The sequence below is a fragment of the Pseudophryne corroboree genome, chromosome 7, assembly GCF_028390025.1.
Source record: "Pseudophryne corroboree isolate aPseCor3 chromosome 7, aPseCor3.hap2, whole genome shotgun sequence".
Classification (NCBI taxonomy): Eukaryota; Metazoa; Chordata; class Amphibia; order Anura; family Myobatrachidae; genus Pseudophryne; species Pseudophryne corroboree.
The window spans coordinates 392286131-392306790 of NC_086450.1; the positions used below are offsets into that span (position 1 = coordinate 392286131).

The following is a 20660-nucleotide window of genomic DNA, read 5'->3' on the forward strand; positions in this document are numbered from 1 at the left end:
TGCCTTTGGAGTAGTGCATGATTTCGGGGCCCTATGGCGCCTCAGAAATTTCATGACGGCAGCTGGCACACCCGTGGCGCATGCAACCCACATCAAAAGACTTCTAACAGCGATACAGGAACCTGACAGAGTGGCTGTTATCAAGTGTAAAGCCCACACGTACAGTCAAGACCCAGTGTCACTTGGTAACAGCCGGGCAGACGAAGCTGCTAAATCAGCAGCCAGCACCCCCATACAGACAGACATCACACAACTGATGGTATTCAATACCGTCAACACACAAAAATTAAGTGAAATGCAAAATTTGTGTTCTCCACAGGAAAAGGCAGTCTGGAGGTCAAAAGGGTATGGCCGAGACCTCAGGACTCTGGACAGATGGACAAGGTAAGCCAGTAGCCCCCAGAGCATATCTTCCAAGCTTAGCTGAGGCGGCACACGGTCTGACTCATCTGGGCAAGGAGGGTATGTGTAAGCTGGTGAGAGCCTACTGGTGTGCGCCAGGATTCTCTTCTCATGCGGGTAAGAGAGCAATGACATGTCTTATATGCTTGAGGAAGAATAATGGAAAGTCAATACCAACAGAACCATCCCATATCCCGCCAACAGACGGCCCCTTTCAGGTAATACAAATTGATTTCATACAGTTGCCACCCTGCAGAAATTTAAAGTATGTGTTAGTTTGTATTGACGTGTTTTCAAATTGGGTAGAAGCATTCCCCGCGGCCACAAATACTGCTACGTTTACTGCAAAGAAAATTGTGCAGGAATTTGTGTGCAGATATGGTATCCGTAGGATAATTGAAAGTGATAGCGGTACCCATTTTACAGGTGAAGTCTTTCAGGTAATGTGCAAACTGATGGGAATTAATAGTAAGCTGCATACTCTGTACCGCCCACAGGCAAGTGCGAAAGTGGAAAGAGTAAACAGCACTATTAAGAACAAACTGAGCAAAGTGATGGCTGAAACTGGATTGTTGTGGCCAAAAGCTTTGCCACTTGTATTGTACAGCATCAGAACCACTCCCAGGTGCCCCCTTAACCTATAACCCTTTGAGATTCTTATTGGTCGACAACCCCATGTAATGATTGACCCCCAGGATGATTTGAAATGCAATAATGAAGTGACTGTAAAATATTTGGTTAAGATGAGCAAGCAGTTGAAGAATCAAAACAGAAACTTAAAGCTGGTGATTCCTGACCTACCAAACAGTAATTGTCATGACATTGAACCTGGGGATTATGTAATGATTCAAAATTTTCTACGCTCAGGTTGCCTTATTGACCGGTGGGAAGGACCGTACCAAGTCTTACTGACCAGCATGACAGCATTAAAGGTTGCAGAGAGAGAGACTTGGGTTCACTCGTCCCACTGTAAGAAGGTCGCTGACCCAGAGAAAGCCCGTGACAAAGAGCAGAGTGTGGATGAAATCGTATCACTGGAGTGCCTGTTCCGGGAAGGTTGAGAGGCAGGACTGTTGTCACGGCACCTGAGCACAGAGAACTACAAGACCAGAGGCAGTTGTCGCACAAAAATTTCTTTTTCCTTTTTATTATTTTCTCCATCTCCCATTACCCTTCTCTCCCCCTTCCCCTTGCTCCTTTCTCTCCCCTTAGCAAGATGGACTTACCCCAAGAGACTGCATTCCGGGTTTTCCTGTTGACCCTGTTGTTGACCAGAGCAGTCTATTTCGGTGAGAGTACCAGAGAGGTCGAGAAAGAATCTGGAATGGGTTCTGATGGCAAGGACGGATTTGTAGAATTCCAAGAGCAACACATTCACCGAGCAAAGGCGAGTATCAGAAAACGATCTGGTAGTCACGAAACTAGGAGGCACTGTGAAGGGTTATTGGCTGAGGAAAATTGTATTTGTAGAAACTGTGAAAACATAGTTGAGGACGGATGCATCCAGAGATGTCAGTCCAGCCTTAATATCAACATGGACCGTCATCCATTGAGTGATTATCACTCATTAGTGGGTAAGGTTTTAAACCAAACAGAATGCTGGGTGTGCTCACAAGTACCTCAAGGTCAGAGCAAGTCAGGACTAGTACCGTATCCCTTAACAATAGATGAGGTACTTGAATTAAGGGGTGGGAGACCGGTGGACAAGAAATTTAATATTTCTAGTCCCCCTAGTTTGAAGCTCCACCAATATCATGTGGATAGGTCCTTAGTATGTTTCAACATTTCCAATTCCCAAAAACCGGGAAATTGGGAAGTGACATGGAATAACCAAACCATGGCATTTTCACACAGAGCCGACAGAATGCCCGTAGACTCAGAACTTATACGCCAAATAGCCGACGTTGGAAGGTATTTTCGGTACAGGTATACGCTAGGAAGTAGGACCATGCGGGTTGGAGAAGTATCACCAGGGTACTGTGCGCATATCATACATCCTGATACGTGTACTGAACAGATGAGAGAGTTAGGGGTAGGATTTTTCACTTGGAAGGTTTGCAATATGGTAATGTCATATTCTGTCCCATATGTTCTCCCCGATGATGCATATTTCATATGCGGGAGGAAGGCGTATAAGTGGCTTGCCCCAAACTCAGAGGGATTGTGTTACATTGGAAGAGTGTTGCCAGAAGTTATGACCATAACCCATAATAAGATGAAAGACGTTCACCGCAATGCTCAAGCTCCTTATACTCACACTCACTATGAACACATTGTTAAGAGACACCTTATAAATAGGACAGAGCACGCAGCCTCTGATTTGATCCACGAATCCACCGGGATTCAATTCCTACTCGCGTTAGATATCACCCGTACCGCCAGAGGAATTATAAATTATAGGTATATTCATGCGCTAGCGAACCTGATAGATAATATCACCGAGATGTATGATGACACCTTCAGGTATACAGGGAGGGAGTTGCAAGCTTACAAAACGGAACTGATCCAGCACAGGATGGTTCTAAATTATATCACAGCGGTGACAGGCGGGTATTGTGTCACCCTAGCAACTCAGTATGGTGTGAAGTGCTGCACGTACATTACAAACAGCACTGATGACCCAACCGAGGTCATAGATCAAAAGATGGACGATATCTTGCAGTTGAAGTGGGAGTTCCGAAGGAGACACAACCTTACCCTTACTGCTGTGAGTAATGAACTGACCGGCTGGGTCTCATGGTTGAACCCACGAAATTGGTTCTCAGGTTTAGGAGAATGGGCTCAAAATGTTATCGTGAGTGTAGGAAAGTTTCTCCTTTGTATCCTGGGAGTCGTCGTAATGATTGGTTTGATATTTAGATGTGTTCGATTTTTAATGCGGCGCAAGCACGGTACCAAAGTGATGAGTTTGAGGAGCGAGGGCATTGTTACACAAACTGATTTAATTTATGACCCATCAATAGAGACAATGTTGTGATAAAACGTGATTTCACGGTCCGTTTCTTTCACCCGTTTCTCCTTTGTTTTCCCTCAAGCAAAAATGCATCCATTCGGAAGGAACTTTGATGAACTATACATTCATTCGGAAAAGACTTTGATGGACATTCTAAATACTTTGATGGACATTCTAAAGACTTTGATTAACACCTTCAGCAAAGATACACCCATCCGGACAAGACTTCAACCAACACCCAAGAACGATTACACAGATGTTATGTGAATGTATTTGTGATACGTGTCTTATCTTCATCTCTACAACCTTCAGGTAGTGACACACATAGTCGACAGGTGATATATATATATATATATATATACACATATTAGCATTCATATGTATTCCCCCTCCATGTATCATCAACTAAATGTGCACCCCATTTGTTAGAACAAGAAGCCGAAAAGAGCTCGGTAGTGTTTGTTGGCCCACTTACAGACCCTTAATACGGGATAAGAAGGATTTAATGTATACTTCGCAATACCTCGAAGCTTATCAAGAACATGTACAGGCACGATGATACATGCCCCTCAGACATGAATTTCATACATACATGCTTTTACTATCCCACTAGGTCATACATTTCCTGCCTACTCCTCTCCTCCTACCACCCAATCATTTATGGATAATGTATTGTATATTTTTCTGTTTAATGTTTAGATAGTGGCAGTTATTGTTGACTGCCAAAGGGTGGACTGTCAAAGTCGAAAAATATTGTAATGCATGCCTAACGTACTAACCCCATGCACATGCCCGCTGCGCATGCACTCAGTCTGCCGTGCGTGCGCATATCCACAATTTGCGTAACGGAGCTTGTCACGGCCATGCGCCTTAGCGTGTGGTATGCGCATTTACGGTAGAGTTTGTGAACGCATAGAGGGTTATTAGAACATTACATATTTAACCCAAATAGTGTACATTGTAGATATAGTTCCCCTAGACCATGTCAGCGAGTATTATTAGTTTAAACAGTTCCTGGACGGAGAGATTCGCCTTTGCATGATAGGAAGGGTCAGATGAAGGTTGGAAGGTGATGTCTAGTATCCAGCTGTAGGGTATTTTGAGGGTAACATTCCGGTGTTAGTTAAAGATCGCTTATTCCTGCGTATAGTTATGTGCAAAAGTAGAATATGAACATTAACTGTATTTACTGTATTTTATGTATGCGGCGGGAATCCAGAGGATACCACCCACAAGAGCAGTTGGGGAAAGACATCGCCCACCTATTCAAATCCACCTATGATCTTTTCTGTAATGTAGAGACACATCTCTGTGTCCAATGAACAATGATATTATAGTGACCATTGTATTGTGCATGCATGTTGTGTATAAAAAGACCATTGTTGCCTGGCCGGTCAGAAGACTCTGAACGCTATCTGTATGACCAGCGGAGGATCGGCCGGGTTGCGCTTGCGGACATTCTCACGTATGTACATTCTCTGTAGCCATTATTCTGTTTAGATTTACTTGTTAGCCTGTAGTGTATGATTTGTATTGTTTTACCTTTTGGAATTAATCCAATGAGGCCTTAGAACCCTGTGGTTGCAAGTTGCAACTACAAATCAGTGTTGTGTTTTCACTTTCCTGCATGGGCTTTAAAATAGATTTATCTGTATAAGGTGTATAAGCATTGATAAGGTGTACGCACTGCGGGTACATTGTACCGCCAGCGCTACTTAAGGTTTAAAGGTATTACATCATTACAATACTTTGCTGTTAAGGGTTTAAAGTGTAAGCATATCATTACATTGTATCATTTAACAAGGTTTAAAGGTTATCCATTGTGTGTGCGCACGCTGAGCGTACTCCGTACACTCAGCGCGGCGTGTGTACGCCAAGTGCGTACCACGTGCAGGACTCTGTACGCAAATAGCGTACAAAGTGCGTAGCATGTGCATTCAGTCTAGCGGCTCCACGGTAATAGTGTATTTAGAGGTAGAGCTTTGCGGTCTAAGATAATATCGGCATTGTCAGTATATACATAAAAGACATATGCAGTCTATGTAGTACATCTATACATAGGATAATACCCTTTGTGAGAAAAGGGATGTTTGATACCAGCCTGTAGTTAATCATGCAATCAGGATCTAGATTAGATATTCTGAATACAGAGATCTAATGCCGCGTATACACGGTGCCACCCGTGCGGCGCTAGATACTGACTATATTGACGCCGGAACCATAAGCCTTTGATAGACAGTATTGGCCCTGCCTGCACCCACTGTATTTCCTTGTGCTGCCGATCCCGTGGGACCGCGCATAGTCATCACAAGGTGCATACCCATGGTGCGATATGCACTATATTTACTTCTGATATGGACTATATAGTCCATATCCGAGGTAAAATTGCACCCACCGTGTGAATGCACCTTAACACTTGCTTCCTTTAGTGTTTTCATGAAAAATACCTATCTGTAAAGAGAAATGTACTATTTTGGCAAACACAGGCACAATTAAATCAATACCAAGTATTAGACGCTTGGTTGAGGCATAGTTCAGATCACAAGTGGTGGGATGCAACTTTTAGTCCATGAAGCCAGATGGCCTACATACCCAGGTATGGAAACTTGGTGCTTATTTCAAGTTTGGGATTCCAGCCTGGATGGAGGATACCTTATCAGCAAAGAAGATTGTAAACTCAATGCATCTGGACTGTAAGAGGGTTGCATCAGGCTGCAGACATACTGGTTTGCAGAGCATTTCCACCAAATAAAAAAGCTGATCTGGCCTATTATTCACCACCATGATCTCAAGTAACGGTCAAAGGAATAAGGACTCTCACAGAAATCCGAAACAGCAGAGAGATCCAGATATGCTACCATAGCCTGGGAAGTAGCACCCATCATTGGATTATACCTGCAAAATCCACAGAAAAATGTAAGGGGTTATCACAGAACCATGGGGTGGTGGTCTGACCAAGTAACGTTGTTTATAGTTTGGTGAGACACTTCTATTCTAATCCAATCTGGAAAACAAGATCAAGAGTGTGACCACTTTAGGGCGTAGCAAAACGAATATCTTGTGCAGACAAAAGTATTCCCTGTGCTCAGGATGTCATGAACAAGGTGTGTTAGTTTATCATCATCAACCTATGCATTGAAATCCCTCAGGATAAGGCGTTTTTGGTGCTCCAGAACTAGGCCAGTAACGGTGTCTGCAATCTCTTCTAGGAATTTCTTCCCATCTCCAGGGAGCAGTAAATGAATATGTGGAACATGTACTTGCTGCAGGATACGTATGCACTGTATAACTGTTAATAAACAAATAATAACTCTAAAACCTAAACTTGTAAAACTCCTGGCAGCGGTAACTCTAGATTTCGGTGCTTGCAGTTGTTAGCTTGCATGGAATAAACAATACATGTCTTAAAGCTAGTTAGCACGGCAAAATATAGCTCTACATTTGTCTCTGTAAATTATCGCAGATAATGGGCCTAATTTAGTATCAGTAGCAGATTCTATTATGTCACAAAGCCACACCTAAAATGGTCCAAACACCCCTGCATTGTCCAGACCACTCCACAATAATGCCACGCCCCACCGCCATGCCCGAAAATCGTTCATTTGCAATTTTCGGACATTTGCAATTTAACATGAATGAGGGCCAATGGATTCCCCGGGGCTATACAATTACCCCTGACTGCCTGCATTTCTCCAGATTAGCCTTAGCGTGCCTCATTCATGAAAAGCAGAATCCTCTCAGAGAACCATTTTTCAGCGGTAACACATGGGTTGGGGAATTCATCTCGGATACCACGTGTTATCGTCTGAACACAGGTCATTTACTGCACAAAAAACACGGGCTAGAATTGGATAAATACTAAAAAGCCATGTTTGCTGTGCGGTAAATTAGCGTCGGCAGTTAGATATTGCCCATTATCTGTATATTAGACAAATACCAAAGGAAGTATCTTTAAGGTTAGTGTGTCTGTGAAAGGAATATACATCCTATCAAAATTATTTTCAAGAACAACATTCGTGCTCTTCTACAGACGTTCAGTAAAATGTATACATATAAATTATTCTACACAGTAAAATATTACCTATTTGCACTTAATTATATTAAAAAGAATGTAAATCCTGATGGGTAGGTCTAAATGAGGATTAACCGATGCGGCCACAAATACCTTTAAATGGCCATAAACTGTCAATGTAATGTTGATCAATAGTTTCTAATTTAACACCACAGAAAGATCTTTACCAAGCACAAACGTGTTCAAAGTAATTTCTGTATTAATAATGATGATGATGATGATGATGATGATTCCATGTATAAATAATGACTTCAACAACAGTAGAATGTTTCATTTGTGGGATTAGCAGCTATCAGAGGATTATAGATTTAAAGATTTAGTATTATTGTGTAATTTTCCCAACAAAAATATCTCTGCAGACTCCATCCTGCTAGCTTTAGGCTTCAGAGTCTTCACATGCTGAAATCGCCGCCGCAATCTGTCCCTCATGCTATTGCTTTCACTGCCATCCCAGAGTTTGCACAGGAAGCTTCCCCCAGGTCGCAGAACCATCTCAGCAAAGTCCAGCAGGGACAGACACATGCTGACAAGTCTCTGATGATCCAATTCTCTGATCCCACTGGCATTGGGAGCCATGTCGCTCAAGATGACATCTGCCTGCCCAGACGGGAGGAGACTTCTTATCTTCTCGTGGGTGGCAGGTAGTGTAACGTCGCACTTAGGAAGGAAAACTGCCCCGTCCAGCGGAGTTATATGAAGAAGGTCTACACCCAACACAAATCCAACACTCAAAGCTGGGTCTGGGGAAACACAGAGAGAACAGTGCTGGTAGAAGTAGAGTAAAGACAAACTGAACATTCTCCTCTGTGGAGTACCCATAATACTTGATAAAAACATACATTACTACTGTAAATATCTAATAACACATATAGTCAAACTATAAGCAAAGTACACAAATTATATGTATACTAGAAGTATGTATACATGCACTAAAAACAAGGAATTGCATCACTGGCTCTTGAATTTAGATTTAGGCATAAATTTATCAAGTCTCGGAGAGTGATAATTAGCACGGTGATAACGTACCAACCAGCTGCCAGCTGTAATTTTTCCAACACAGCCTGTAACATGACAGCTAGGAGCTGGTTGGCTGGTACTTTATCACCGTGCAATTTATCACTCTCCAAGCTTTGATAAATATTGGTCTTAAATTTTATTTTTGTATAATCTGATTTTTATTGAAAGAAGACAAAGTACATTGAAAACATCGTGCTCAAATACAATAGTCTCAGTAAACTAGACCGGAACGACACTGTACTAAATGTAGAGAAGTTGAATTGAGCTCAACCAGTTGAGTATCCAGAAAGTTCTAAACACTTGTCATTCAATACCTGAGCACATCCAAAATTACACAATAAACTTTAAACTTTCAACTTTATACAGAAAATAAAAAGAAGAGAAAGAGGAAAAAGGAAAGAAGAGGCAGGAAAGGAGCGAAAGGGAAAGAGAAAAAGGGAAAGCGGGGGAAGACACCCTGGGAAGGGTACCAATAGCAAGGCGTAAATAATGTCAGGAAACCTCCCTAGCCACAGTATTACGAGATGTGAAGTTTATACGTATCTGTCGTTTTAAAATCAAGCCAGGGAGCCCAGGTGGTCCTAAAAACTGATAGTCGGAAAGTGGAGGTAAGGAGTAAATCTTCCATGACCATATAGGTATCTACTCTGCGGAACCAATCCCTCCTAGTAGGTGGGGATGAGGATTTCCACAATACAGGTATAACTGCACGAGCTGCGTTACAGAGATGTTTCAGCAGAGATTTCTTGTAACTGGAGACAGGAATCGAAGAATGACCCAATAGCCAGAACGCAGAGTCTTCTGGCAGCTGAATACCTAAGATCTCGGTTGAGATCTTTATTACCTCGTTCCAAAAGGGTCTCAGGCGTGGGCAATCCCACCATATGTGAATCATCGTACCTATTGTTGAGGAGCAGCGCCAACATTTATTTGAGGCAGCAGGGAACATTGTGTGAAGAATGGAGGGGTATCTATACCATCGGGTGAGAATTTTGTACTGGGTCTCTCTAATCTGAATACATATGGAGCTAGCGTGCGCTTTGAGGAAGATAGATTCCCATTCCTCCTGTGAGAGTGTTAAACCAAGATCTTTTTCCCACGCGCGGGCAAAAGACGGTTTGGTGTCAGTTTGGGAGTTTTGTAGCATTTTATAAAGAGTAGAAACCGAGTGGGCTAGGGGTTGGGGGGATATACAAAGCTTTTCAAATGGAGTTAGTTCGCGGGAAAATGCCAATCGTGCAGAGTTAGTTAATATAAAATGTCTGACTTGCAGAAACTTCCAAAAATCCGTCTGAGGTATGTCCCAATTTTGCCTAATCTCGGAGAACTGTTTCACCTGAGACGCTGCGATCAGCTGACCGACCCTGAAGAGCCCCATCTCAGTCCAATGAAGAAAATGCTTGGGGTGAAGGCCGGAAGGGAACTCATTATTAGCTAAAAAAGAGGTCAGTGGGCAAGAAGGGGAGGAAATGGAGGGCAGACGGCTTAAATTTTTCCAGGCGGCTATTGTTGGAGAGATCGTCGGGTGGGGGGGGGAAAGCTTTGCAATATGGGGTAACCATGGGAAAATCTCAGGGTGTCGTAACATACAAGACCCTTCAAGTTTCACCCACTGTTTGATATCCCCATTCTTGGTCCAATCGAGCACTCTATTCAGTAACACCGCATGATAATAAGTTTTGATGTTAGGTAGTTGGACACCACCGGAACTAGTAAATCTAGAAAGAGTGGCATATCCAATTCTGGGTCTTTTACGGAACCAGATAAACTGTTGAATCAAGCGTTGAATAGACTGGAACCAAGAATTCGGGATAGAAATCGGTAAAGTTTGGAAGAGGTACAGCAGCTTTGGGAGAGTATTCATTTTAATAACATTAATTCTCCCTAGCCAAGACAGGTGTTTGGAATGCCATCTGCTAAAATCATTACGAATTAAGGATAATATTGGCGCAAAGTTTAGGGTGAACAGTTGTGAAAGATTATTTGTTAATCTAACTCCTAGGTAGGTGATGCAATTAGAGTTCCAAGAGAAGGGGAATGCTTGTTGAAGGCCCCTAACCGCAGCGGGGGATGCGGAGACATTAAGGGCGGAGGATTTAGAGTAATTAATTTTAAAGTTAGAAAGTTTGCTGAAGGTGTCAAATTCTTGCATAAGATGAGGGAGCGAAACTGAGGGGTTGGATATGACCGCTAGGAGGTCGTCAGCGAAAAGCGCCAGTTTAAATTCCTCACCATCCACCTGGGGGCCAGAGATATTAATATTTTTCCTAATAGTTCTTGCTAACGCCTCAATACACAGTACAAAAATCAAAGGGGAAAGAGGGCAACCCTGTCTCGTGCCGTTGGTGACACTAAAGGAGTCCGAAAGAGTACCATTAATCCTGACCCTGGCAGTAGGAGTGGTGTATAAAGCCATGATTCTATGGAGCGCGATAGGTCCCAGGCCAATATGCTCCAGCACAGACCTCATGAAATCCCAGCTGATCCTATCAAATGCTTTTTCAGCATCCGTCGAGAGCAATACTGTGGGTAGTTGCCTCAAGCAAGCCAAATGTATCAAATTCAAAATCTTTGTGGTGTTATCCTTAGCTTCCCTACCGGGGATGAATCCCACTTGATCCCCATGTATTAGGGAGGGAAGAAGGTTATTCAGTCTGACAGCCATGAGTTTAGCGTAGAGTTTTAAATCAACATTCAACAGTGAGATGGGTCTGTAGCTGGAGCACAACGTGGGATCCCTACCTTGTTTAGGAATCACTGCAATATGTGCCTCTAGGGATTGAGGGGAAAAATGTGAGGTAGCAGAAATAGCGTTATAGGCACGAAGCAGTAAAGGGGCCAAACTATCCTTAAATGTTTTATAATATGCTATAGTAAAACCATCCGGCCCAGGGCTTTTACCGGACGGAGTTAACGAGATAACATGGTCTAATTCTTGTAGGGTGAATGGACGCTCTAGCAGCTCTATATCTGTCGTTGAAATAGTGGGAAAATCTGTGGCTAACAAATAATTCCGAATTTGAGGTAACACTAACAAAGGGTTAGGGTTATTCGAGGATGTAGCTAAATTATAAAGGGTGGAGTAATATTGCTTAAAACAAGAGGCAATTTCTGGGGTCTTGGAGTGAAGAAGGTCATTAGCATCTTTCATTGCACTGATAAATGAGGCAGAATGCTGTGCACGTAAAGCACGTGCCAACAGTCTGCCAGGCTTATTACCCCATTGGTAAAATCGATTTTGACATTTACGCATGGAGTGTAGCGTGGTATCAGATAGTACTTTATTCAGTCGGGCTCTAACATCAGTTAATTTTGCATAAGTTTCTCCAGACAGAGAAGTTTTATGATCAGATTCTAGGGTATGTATCTGTTGCAAGAGGGTATCGATGAGGGCCTTTTTCTGTTTTTTCACATGTGTTCCCAATTGAATCAGTTTACCCCGGATAACACATTTGTGTGCTTCCCACACTACAATTTTGGACACATCGGGCGTATCGTTCAGGTCAATGTAATCAGACAAGGCCTTCTCGAGTTCCCCCTTACAATAAACATCTTGCAAAAGAGATTCATTCAGACGCCAAGACCATTGACCTAAAGTGGGAGTTTGGAGCGAAAGAGACATAGAAATAGGAGCGTGGTCTGACCACGTGATTGAACCTATATCAGCATCTAAGAGGAGGGGAAGATGTCTATGGCTTAAAAATAGGTAGTCTAAACGTGAGTAGACCTGGTGGGGATGAGAAAAAAAAAAGAGTAGTCTCGGGCAGTAGGGTGCAGGACTCTCCAGGAGTCGGCCAGCTGAAGCTCGTGGAAGACTTTCCGAACTTGGCAATGCTTGCGCTTCGAAAATCTAGGGGCTGCGTTAGAAGTATCTACTGTGGGATTTAGAGACCAATTACAATCACCTCCCAATACCACTATGCCCTGCAAGAGAGAATCAAACTGAGAGAGGAGTGATGTAAAGAACTGGGGTTGGGCTTGATTGGGAGCATACAACACAATAAACGTGAAAGTTTGTTGAAAAATTTGACAGTTTAGCAATAGTAGTCTACCTGGAACCAATCTGTGGGCCATCACGTCCGTCACACGGAGTTTTTTGGAAAATAAGATTGCTACCCCTTTTGTTTTACCTTCCGGATTGTTACTAAAGAATGAGAGAGGGAAGTGGCGGTCCGATAAGGAGGGGGGCCTCAGGTCTGTCTTAAAGTGTGTTTCCTGAATTAGGGCTACATCTACCTTATCCAACCATAATGATCTAAGTAGTTTGGATCTTTTTTCAGGTACATTAAGCCCTTTAACATTAAACGAGGAGATTTTAATTCGGTTAGGAGCACTCATGGTGTCCAAATAAGGGGATCAGCAGCATGGTTCCCAGGGAAACTACCACAGAAGAGAGACAGAGATATAGAAAGAGGAGAGAGGAGTTAGAACAAAAGAAAAGAGGAATAGAAAAATAAACCATTATAAAGCACCCGCCGTGGAGACCGCGTCCCAACGATAGGATCACAGCTCCAGGGGATAGTGTTATACTAAGCGGGTAGGGGGACAAGGGAGTCGTCGTCAGGAGACGCAAACATCGAAATGCAAGTACGAACATCTTAGAAGCATTCACAAAAAAGAACATATAGCTATCTAGCACCGGAATACTAGGAGTAACATCTAAAGACCATAACCACCACACATGTAGAAGATAACGTTGCAAAATCAATTAAAGTACCAGGAGGGCCACGTAGGAGGATCTCAGCCCCACTAAGAGGCGGAGCAATACACCAACTGAAAAATCCAAGAGGTAGAGAGCGTCCAGTCAGGTATCATCCGTGGCAGAGGACACTGCAACAGCGGTCGGAGCCTTTTTGGCATAGCGGACTGTCTGCCAGGGGGGGCCTCTTTGTTTATGTTGCGGCAGTTGTAGTTGCGGGATTTCCGCCTCCCAGGCTGGGATGGCCAGTTCCGGCAGTCCCAGTGCAGCACAAAAGGACGGTAAATCGGAAGAATTTTGCAGGAAGAATACTTTCCCAGAATATGAAACTTGTAGGTTAAAGGGGAACCCCCAGCGATATTTTAATTGCCGCTTGCGTAGTTCGTCTGTCAAAGGTTTCAATGTCTTGCGTAATTGAAGTGTGTGCTAGGACAAGTCTTGATAAAGGAAGATCGGCGTTCCATTAAAATCCACTTCATCTAGCTGGCGCACTTTGCGCATAATGTCTTCCTTTTGCGTGAAATAATGCAAGCGGCAAATCACGTCGCGGGGTCGGTCTGAAGAAAGTCCACGAGGCTTAAGAGCACGGTGAGCCCTATCAAAGACAATCTCGGTGTCAGGTTCATTTCCCAGCAGTTCATTAAAGATCTTCGTGAGAGCGTCAATGAGACCTGATTGTGGGACATCTTCCGGGAGGCCCCTTATACGGATATTGTTCCGACGTCCCCTGTTATCCATATCAGTCACCCTATTTTGTAGGGAGCGTATTTCCATGGTTTGGGCTGTAAGGATATCCTGCAGGGATCGAAAAAGTGTATCGGAAGTATCTTGGGTCTCCTCAACAGCTGTCAGCCTGTCCGATAATTGTGAGATATCCTTCTTAACAGTCGCCATTTCCTGTCTAATCGTATCCTGAAGATCCTGTTTAGTGGGGAGTGTTTTAAGGAATGAAAATATTTCCTTGAGTTCGTTTCTCTCCCAGGATGGAGGGGGTGCAGGGCCGCCTTTGGACAACGATACAGGCGAGGAAGAGGGCGAAGAAGTAGGACTGGCCGCCATTGATTCTTGATCCGTCTCGGTCGTTGTCGGCTGGAGATAAGGCCTAATGGTCGATTGTGATGAAGGGTTCTTTGGTCGAGGTGTGGGATTGGTTCGGGATGATTTCCTGGGTTTGGTTCTGACCATAATGTAGGAATATAGCAATAAAAGCGTAGTTTGGTCTGAACTGTAAAATGGTGGTGGTGCAGAGCTACATTAGAATGCGTCTATCGAGCAACGACCCCCATCAGCCTGGCATTAATATATCATTGAGGAGCCAGCATCACAGCAATGAGTAGGAATGCAGAGATCACATCTCCAAACAGGTCCTGCCTATTTTGCACATACAGAGAGGCAGGGAAGCTATGTATGGAAGTGGCACTGTAGCTTACCGTATATACTCGAGTATAAGCCGACTTTTTCAGCACTTTTTTTTGTGCTGAAAAAGCCACCTCGGCTTATACTCGAGTCAGTGCAGGCAGAGGCAGAGCAGTGTGAAGGAGGGACATGGAGCGCACAGCGCGCGGCGCTCCTGTGTCCCTCCTGCATCTCCGGCGGCAGCAGCGGCGGTTCTATTACAGGAAATACCCGTTCGTGACCTCTGATCACGAACCGGCACTTCCTATAATAGACCCGCCGCGGCCGCCGAAGATGCAGGAGGGACACAGGAGAGCCGCGCACGCTGTGTGCTTCGTGTCCCTCCAGAAGACAGCGCGGGATCGACGGAGGGGTAAGTAACAGCACTGTGGGGCATACCTGGCACTTGGGGAGGGAACGTATCTGGCAGCACTGTGGGGGCATATCTGGCAGCACTGTGGGGGCATATCTGGCAGCACTGTGGGGGCATAACTGGCAGCACTGTGGGGGCATATCTGGCAGCACTGTGGGGGCATATCTGGCAGCACTGTGGGGGCATAACTGGCAGCACTGTGGGGGCATATCTGGCAGCACTGTGGGGGCATATCTGGCAGCACTGTGGGGGCATATCTGGCAGCACTGTGGGGGCATATCTGGCAGCACTGTGGGGGCATAACTGGCAGCACTGTGGGGGCATATCTGGCAGCACTGTGGGGGCATATCTGGCAGCACTGTGGGGGCATAACTGGCAGCACTGTGGGGGCATATCTGGCAGCACTGTGGGGGCATATCTGGCAGCACTGTGGGGGCATATCTGGCAGCACTGTGGGGGCATATCTGGCAGCACTGTGGGGGCATAACTGGCAGCACTGTGGGGGCATATCTGGCAGCACTGTGGGGGCATATCTGGCAGCACTGTGGGGGCATATCTGGCAGCACTGTGGGGGCATATCTGGCAGCACTGTGGGGGCATATCTGGCAGCACTGTGGGGGCATAACTGGCAGCACTGTGGGGGCATAACTGGCAGCACTGTGGGGGCATAACTGGCAGCACTGTGGGGGCATATCTGGCAGCACTGTGGGGGCATATCTGGCAGCACTGTGGGGGCATATCTGGCAGCACTGTGGGGGCATATCTGGCAGCACTGTGGGGGCATATCTGGCACTATGAGGGCATATCTGGCACTGAGGGCTGTGTACGGCTAGAGCTGCATTTCCCACCCTAGGCTTATACTCGAGTCAATAAGTTTTCCCAGGTTTTTGTGGTAGAATTAGGTGCCTCGGCTTATATTCGGGTCGACTTATACTCGAGTATATACGGTAAATCCCCTTCAGCTCGAGGACCAGGCACTTTAAGGCCCCAAGGCCAGCAATAAAAGAATACAGGGTGAGAAAGTCTATAAGATGGGGCCCTGTGTGGGCCTCTGCCCTACAAGTCAGTCTCAGTGTTATAACAATACACTGGGGATTCCAGCCCCATATAGTGAGATCCGGACTCACCACATCCAGCAATGCCCGGCAGGATCTCTCTGCAGGTGGGCTGCAGACAGCAGCAGAGTGTGCAGGCAGCCAGGGGGATCTGTGTCCGCGACTTGCGGGGGGTAAACGGTCACTTCTGTGGAGCTCCGCGCCGGCCGCGGCCCGCCGCCGGGAGCGGTCCGGAACCCGAGGCCGCGGCTTCGGCGGGCGGGTAAGGCCGCAGTCGGCGGCTCGTATTGAGGTGGATCCTGGGCTCCGTGGAGGACGCGGACAGCGGTAAGAGAGGTCTCAGTGGGATGCGCAGGGTGGTCGCCGGGGAAGGCAGCTGCCTTTATGGATTCCCGCACTGGCCGTGGACAGCCTCTGGGGGCAGCCCGGAACTCGAGGCCCCGGCTTCCAGGGGTGATGAAGGCCTCAATCGGCGGCTTGCAGGGTAATGGTCCCCGGGCTCCGTGAGTGCTGCGGGGAGCGGTAGGGGGGATCCCAGCAGCTGGACAAGGGAGCTGGGTCCCCACAAAGGGGATAAAGTGTGTGGAAGCGGAGTTATAGCGGGAGCTGAGGAAAAGCTGGACTCCACTGTTCACGAGCCAGGCCACGCCCCCGGGTCTTAAATTTTAATTTTGAGTGTGGCTTTCGGAGCCCTACATAGTTTTGGTGAGGTGTTACTTCAATCCGACAGGTTTACCCATGGGCCCCTAAAAGTCCAAGGCCCTCATTCAGAGTTGATCGCTCGCCAGCTACTTTTAGCAGCCGTGCAAACGCATAGTCACCGCCCACGGGGAAGTATGTTTTCGCTCTACAAGTGTGCGAACGCCTGTGCGAAAACAATTTGTGCAGTTTCTGAGTAAGCCTGGACTTACTCAGCCCTTGCGATCACTTCAGTCTTTTTGGTCCTGGAATTGACGTCAGACACCCACCCAGCAAACACTTGGACACGCCTGCGTTTTTCCAAACACTCCCAGAAAACAGTCAGTTGCCACCCACAAACGCCTTCTTCCTGTCAATCTCCTTGCGATTACCAATGCGAATGGATTCTACGTTAAATCCATCACTCATCAACGATCTGCTGTGTACCCGTACGATGCGCCTGCGCATTGCGGTGCATATGCATGAGCAGTAGAGACCTGATCGCTGCGGAGCGAAAAACGTCGGCGAGCGATCAACTCGGAATGACCATCCAAGTGCAGTGATCCTATCTCCTATCACAATGGGAGTTTTAACAAGTAACCGTGCACTGCCAATGAGCCATTTCCATGAACGTTCAACTTACATAATGTCATTAGGAGACACAGGGGTAAATGTAATAGGGTGCCAGAAGCTGGAAGTCCGGGATTTCGTCTGAAAATGGACGCATTTTTAAAGGGGCAATCATTTACAAGGCAAAACCAACCTGATTTTGCCTTGTAAACGGTTGCCGCTTTAAAAATATGCCAATTCTTGGACGAAATCCTGGACCACCAGCTTCTCGCATCCTATTATATTTACCCAAAGACTATTTGAAAAAAACAGTGGTAAGAGAAAGGAGTGCAGCACTGACTCACTGGATCCTTCAGGGGTATAGAAGATGGACAACGTGCAGTAGGTCAACAGGTACAAAATGGCAATATGACAATGGTTAACACAAGTTTTTTTAAGGTCAAATCGTGTATGTTTGGCAATATGTGACCACCATCAGTAAAAAAGTACACCCTTGCGTCTCACTTCGCTCATCACGCCTCAGGCAAAGTGGCGCGCTCTGCTACCGCTATGCTCGCCACTGGTTACTATTCCCAGTCGTAGTCCACATGGATAGTAAGTCAAGCAAATGCCGGGAAAACATGTACGAAAACCCAAAAACATGTGTTGACTATTGTCTTGTCAACCTAATGCATGTTGACCATATAGTGTCGACCTAGACACTGTCTATCTAGCATCCGGATATTGGATCCTTCTGGGGACCTTCTATATCTGAGGTACACACCAGGGAAACTACTATTAAGTATGGTTTAACTCATTTTTTACAGTGTAAATAGGGAAAAAACAGTAGCATCCAATGAGACACAGACTTATAGGCCGGTATTCAAATACCTGCGAAGAAACGGTATTCAAATACCTGCAATGTTTCTTCGATACTTACCTTCCCCCAATGCCCACCTAACCCTCCCCAGTGGTGCCTAAACCTAACCCAGAAAAAACAAAAAACACCTGCGCTCTGTTGCTGATAAAAGGGGTATATCCCTCTAATAGATTAAATAAAAATTAATTAATAATCAATAAGGACGGTAGGTTTAAGTTGAATTAATATATAATCAATTTAATTAGAATACTATCTAAAAACACAAGATGTCTTTCACATAAAATCACCTGTTTTTTGTTTTTTTCTGTGTTTCCACGTATTGGGGACTACCACCCCCTACACCAGCGGCTATTGACAGCGCCCTGCATTCTATTCTTCCTAAACCTAACCCCCCTTTCCTGCAGCCTAACCCTCCCCCTCACCCCCTTCCTTCAGCCTAACCCTAACTCTCCCCGGTGATGCCTAACCCTAACCCCTCCTCCCCGCAGTTTAACCCTAACCCTCCTTCTGCACCCTAAACCTAACCACCCTCCACTGCGGCATACCTCTCCGGCAGCCCGGCAGTATGTCGTTCAGGATCCTGGGTGTCAGAAAGCCGTCATCGGGATTGTGATCCCTCTAGGAGCGGGAATCCGGAATTGGTATTTAGACATCCGGGATCCCCAAGCAATATGCAGGAACAAGAGAAGCAGGAACCAAATGCTGAGGGTTTTTGGTAAACAATAGTCAATAACCCAACTGATTAGACAGTTACTCTTACATCCATTGCAGACACATTACAAGAGATGGGAGTCCTACAATTGCTCACCTTGTCCCAAGGCATTCACTTTGTCAACAAGCACCTGACTCCAGGCCCCTGGTGCTGCACCACAATCTATTACATGTTGTCCTGGTCGCAGAATTTTATGCTCCTTGTCAATCTCTAGCAGTTTGAAGGCACTGCGGCAGCGGTAGTTTTGTGCATGTGCTGCTTTTACATATGGGTCCCTCTGTTGCCTTGTCAGCCATTGCTGTTCTGCTCCAGTTTTGGCCTTCTCCAGTCCCAAAGTGACATGCAAACAGCGTAACTGCGCCCATGACCTTCCCGTCTGCCGCACACTGCAAACACAAAACATATTCCACACCTTAATAACAAAATGATCTCTATTTGTGCAGAAAAACAACATTTCGATACAACACTATAGGCTTTTTGTTCCTATCAATGTTTTTGCTTTTTAAGTGCACTCCCAAGCCGCCCAGCACAGACAATGCAAACTTTTGTGGTACGCACATGCAGTGTGGAAGACGAGGCTGAAGTTAGCTTCTTATTCACTTCTTATTCAAGCTCCAGCCTTCTTATCCAGATCATTCAGTTTTGGGCAACACATCTGATACCTGAAATTCACTGAGTAGGGTCCCTTTCATATGACCCACATGAATTTTGGCTTGTCCAACGCTGGTTTGGGCATGAAATACGCTGGCAAAGTGGGCACATACACAATATTCTAATTTACTATTTTCCATATGTGCCCACTTTGCCAGCGTATGTCATGCCCAAACCAGCGTTAGGCAAGGAAAAATCCATGTGGGCCATATGCAAGTGACCCGACTCAGTTGATTTCAGGTGTCAAAATTGTTGCCCGAGACTCGTTAACCCTTGCAAAACTACAGCTACTAATTCAAAAAGGTAAATTATAGTGTATGTGCCCACTTTGCCAGCGTATTTCATGCCCAAACCAGCGTTGGACAAGCCAAAATACATGTGGGTCATATGAAAGGGACCCTACTCTGTGAATTTCAGGTGTCAAATGTGTTGCCCAAGACTCATTAACCCTTGCAAAACTGAATGATCTGAATAAGAAGCTGGAGCTCGAATAAGAAGTGAATAAGAAGCTGACCGAATAAGAAGCTAACTTCAGCCTCGTGTGTGGAAGAACGTGTCCTACACCAAACAAAAATAAAAGTATACCCAGCTGTACATGATGGGCCTCAATGTCTTTCCTGCAAGCACAATAGAGAACATTATTTTAATTATATTACAGTGGCTTCTGAAGCTGAACATAAAGATCTATTCTTAATCCCATTGTGATATTTTCTCATATAACCAAAAAAAATATTATTGCACCTTTACAGGTGCATTAAATCTTGGATAACCTGGGAAAGAGCAGGTCTTTAATGTATGATTAATGTCCCAAACCGGCACCGTGCTTTATATGTGGCTGCCAGAGCTATGTATACTGTACATATTCACATGCATATTTAATTTTAAGCAATCAACCATTATTTTATGCACTATATGTGTGAATAATTTAGTTGTACTATGTAATTATACTTCAGTTCCGATTAGCAGCACCAAGAGGCACATTTGTTAATGTTGAGTAAGAAGATCAGTTTGTAACCATTATCTTGAGGAAGTAACAACAGTCACTGACACACAAATCATTATCAGCCACATTTACTTAATCGGCATGTCATCAGCCACATTTACCTAATACACACTCACCGTAAGGTCATTGCAGCTGCCATCACTATGTTATGAATAACTAATGTTATGAAGCATATACATGCTGTAGCCTGTTAGGGTAGAAGAGAAGTTCCGCCCTCACCT

At 45.1% G+C, this 20660-nt stretch overlaps 1 protein-coding gene across 1 annotated transcript; it reads right to left on the reverse strand.

Moving 5' to 3' along the window:
- Nucleotides 1-7602: 7602 nt before the first annotated feature.
- MRM2 (mitochondrial rRNA methyltransferase 2) lies at nt 7603-20652 on the reverse strand. Its single transcript, XM_063934613.1, has 3 exons — nt 20556-20652; nt 18882-19171; nt 7603-8167 (listed from the first exon to the last, which is right to left on the reverse strand). The coding sequence occupies exons 1-3, from the start codon at nt 20576-20578 to the stop codon at nt 7728-7730; spliced, it is 753 nt and encodes a 250-aa protein (XP_063790683.1). The 5' UTR covers nt 20579-20652; the 3' UTR covers nt 7603-7727.
- Nucleotides 20653-20660: the final 8 nt, after the last annotated feature.

What these genes read in the sequence shown, in the direction of transcription:
- MRM2 (XM_063934613.1), bottom strand. Translation starts at nt 20,578, where the DNA reads ATGGCAGCTGCAATGACCTTACG. An exon ending in GCAGCTGCAATGACCTTACG is followed by an intron (nt 19,172 to 20,555) that starts GTGAGTGTGTAT and finishes TTGTGTTTGCAG; the next exon opens with TGTGCGGCAGACGGGAAGGT. An exon ending in AGTGAATGCCTTGGGACAAG is followed by an intron (nt 8,168 to 18,881) that starts GTGAGCAATTGT and finishes GTGTTTCCCCAG; the next exon opens with ACCCAGCTTTGAGTGTTGGA.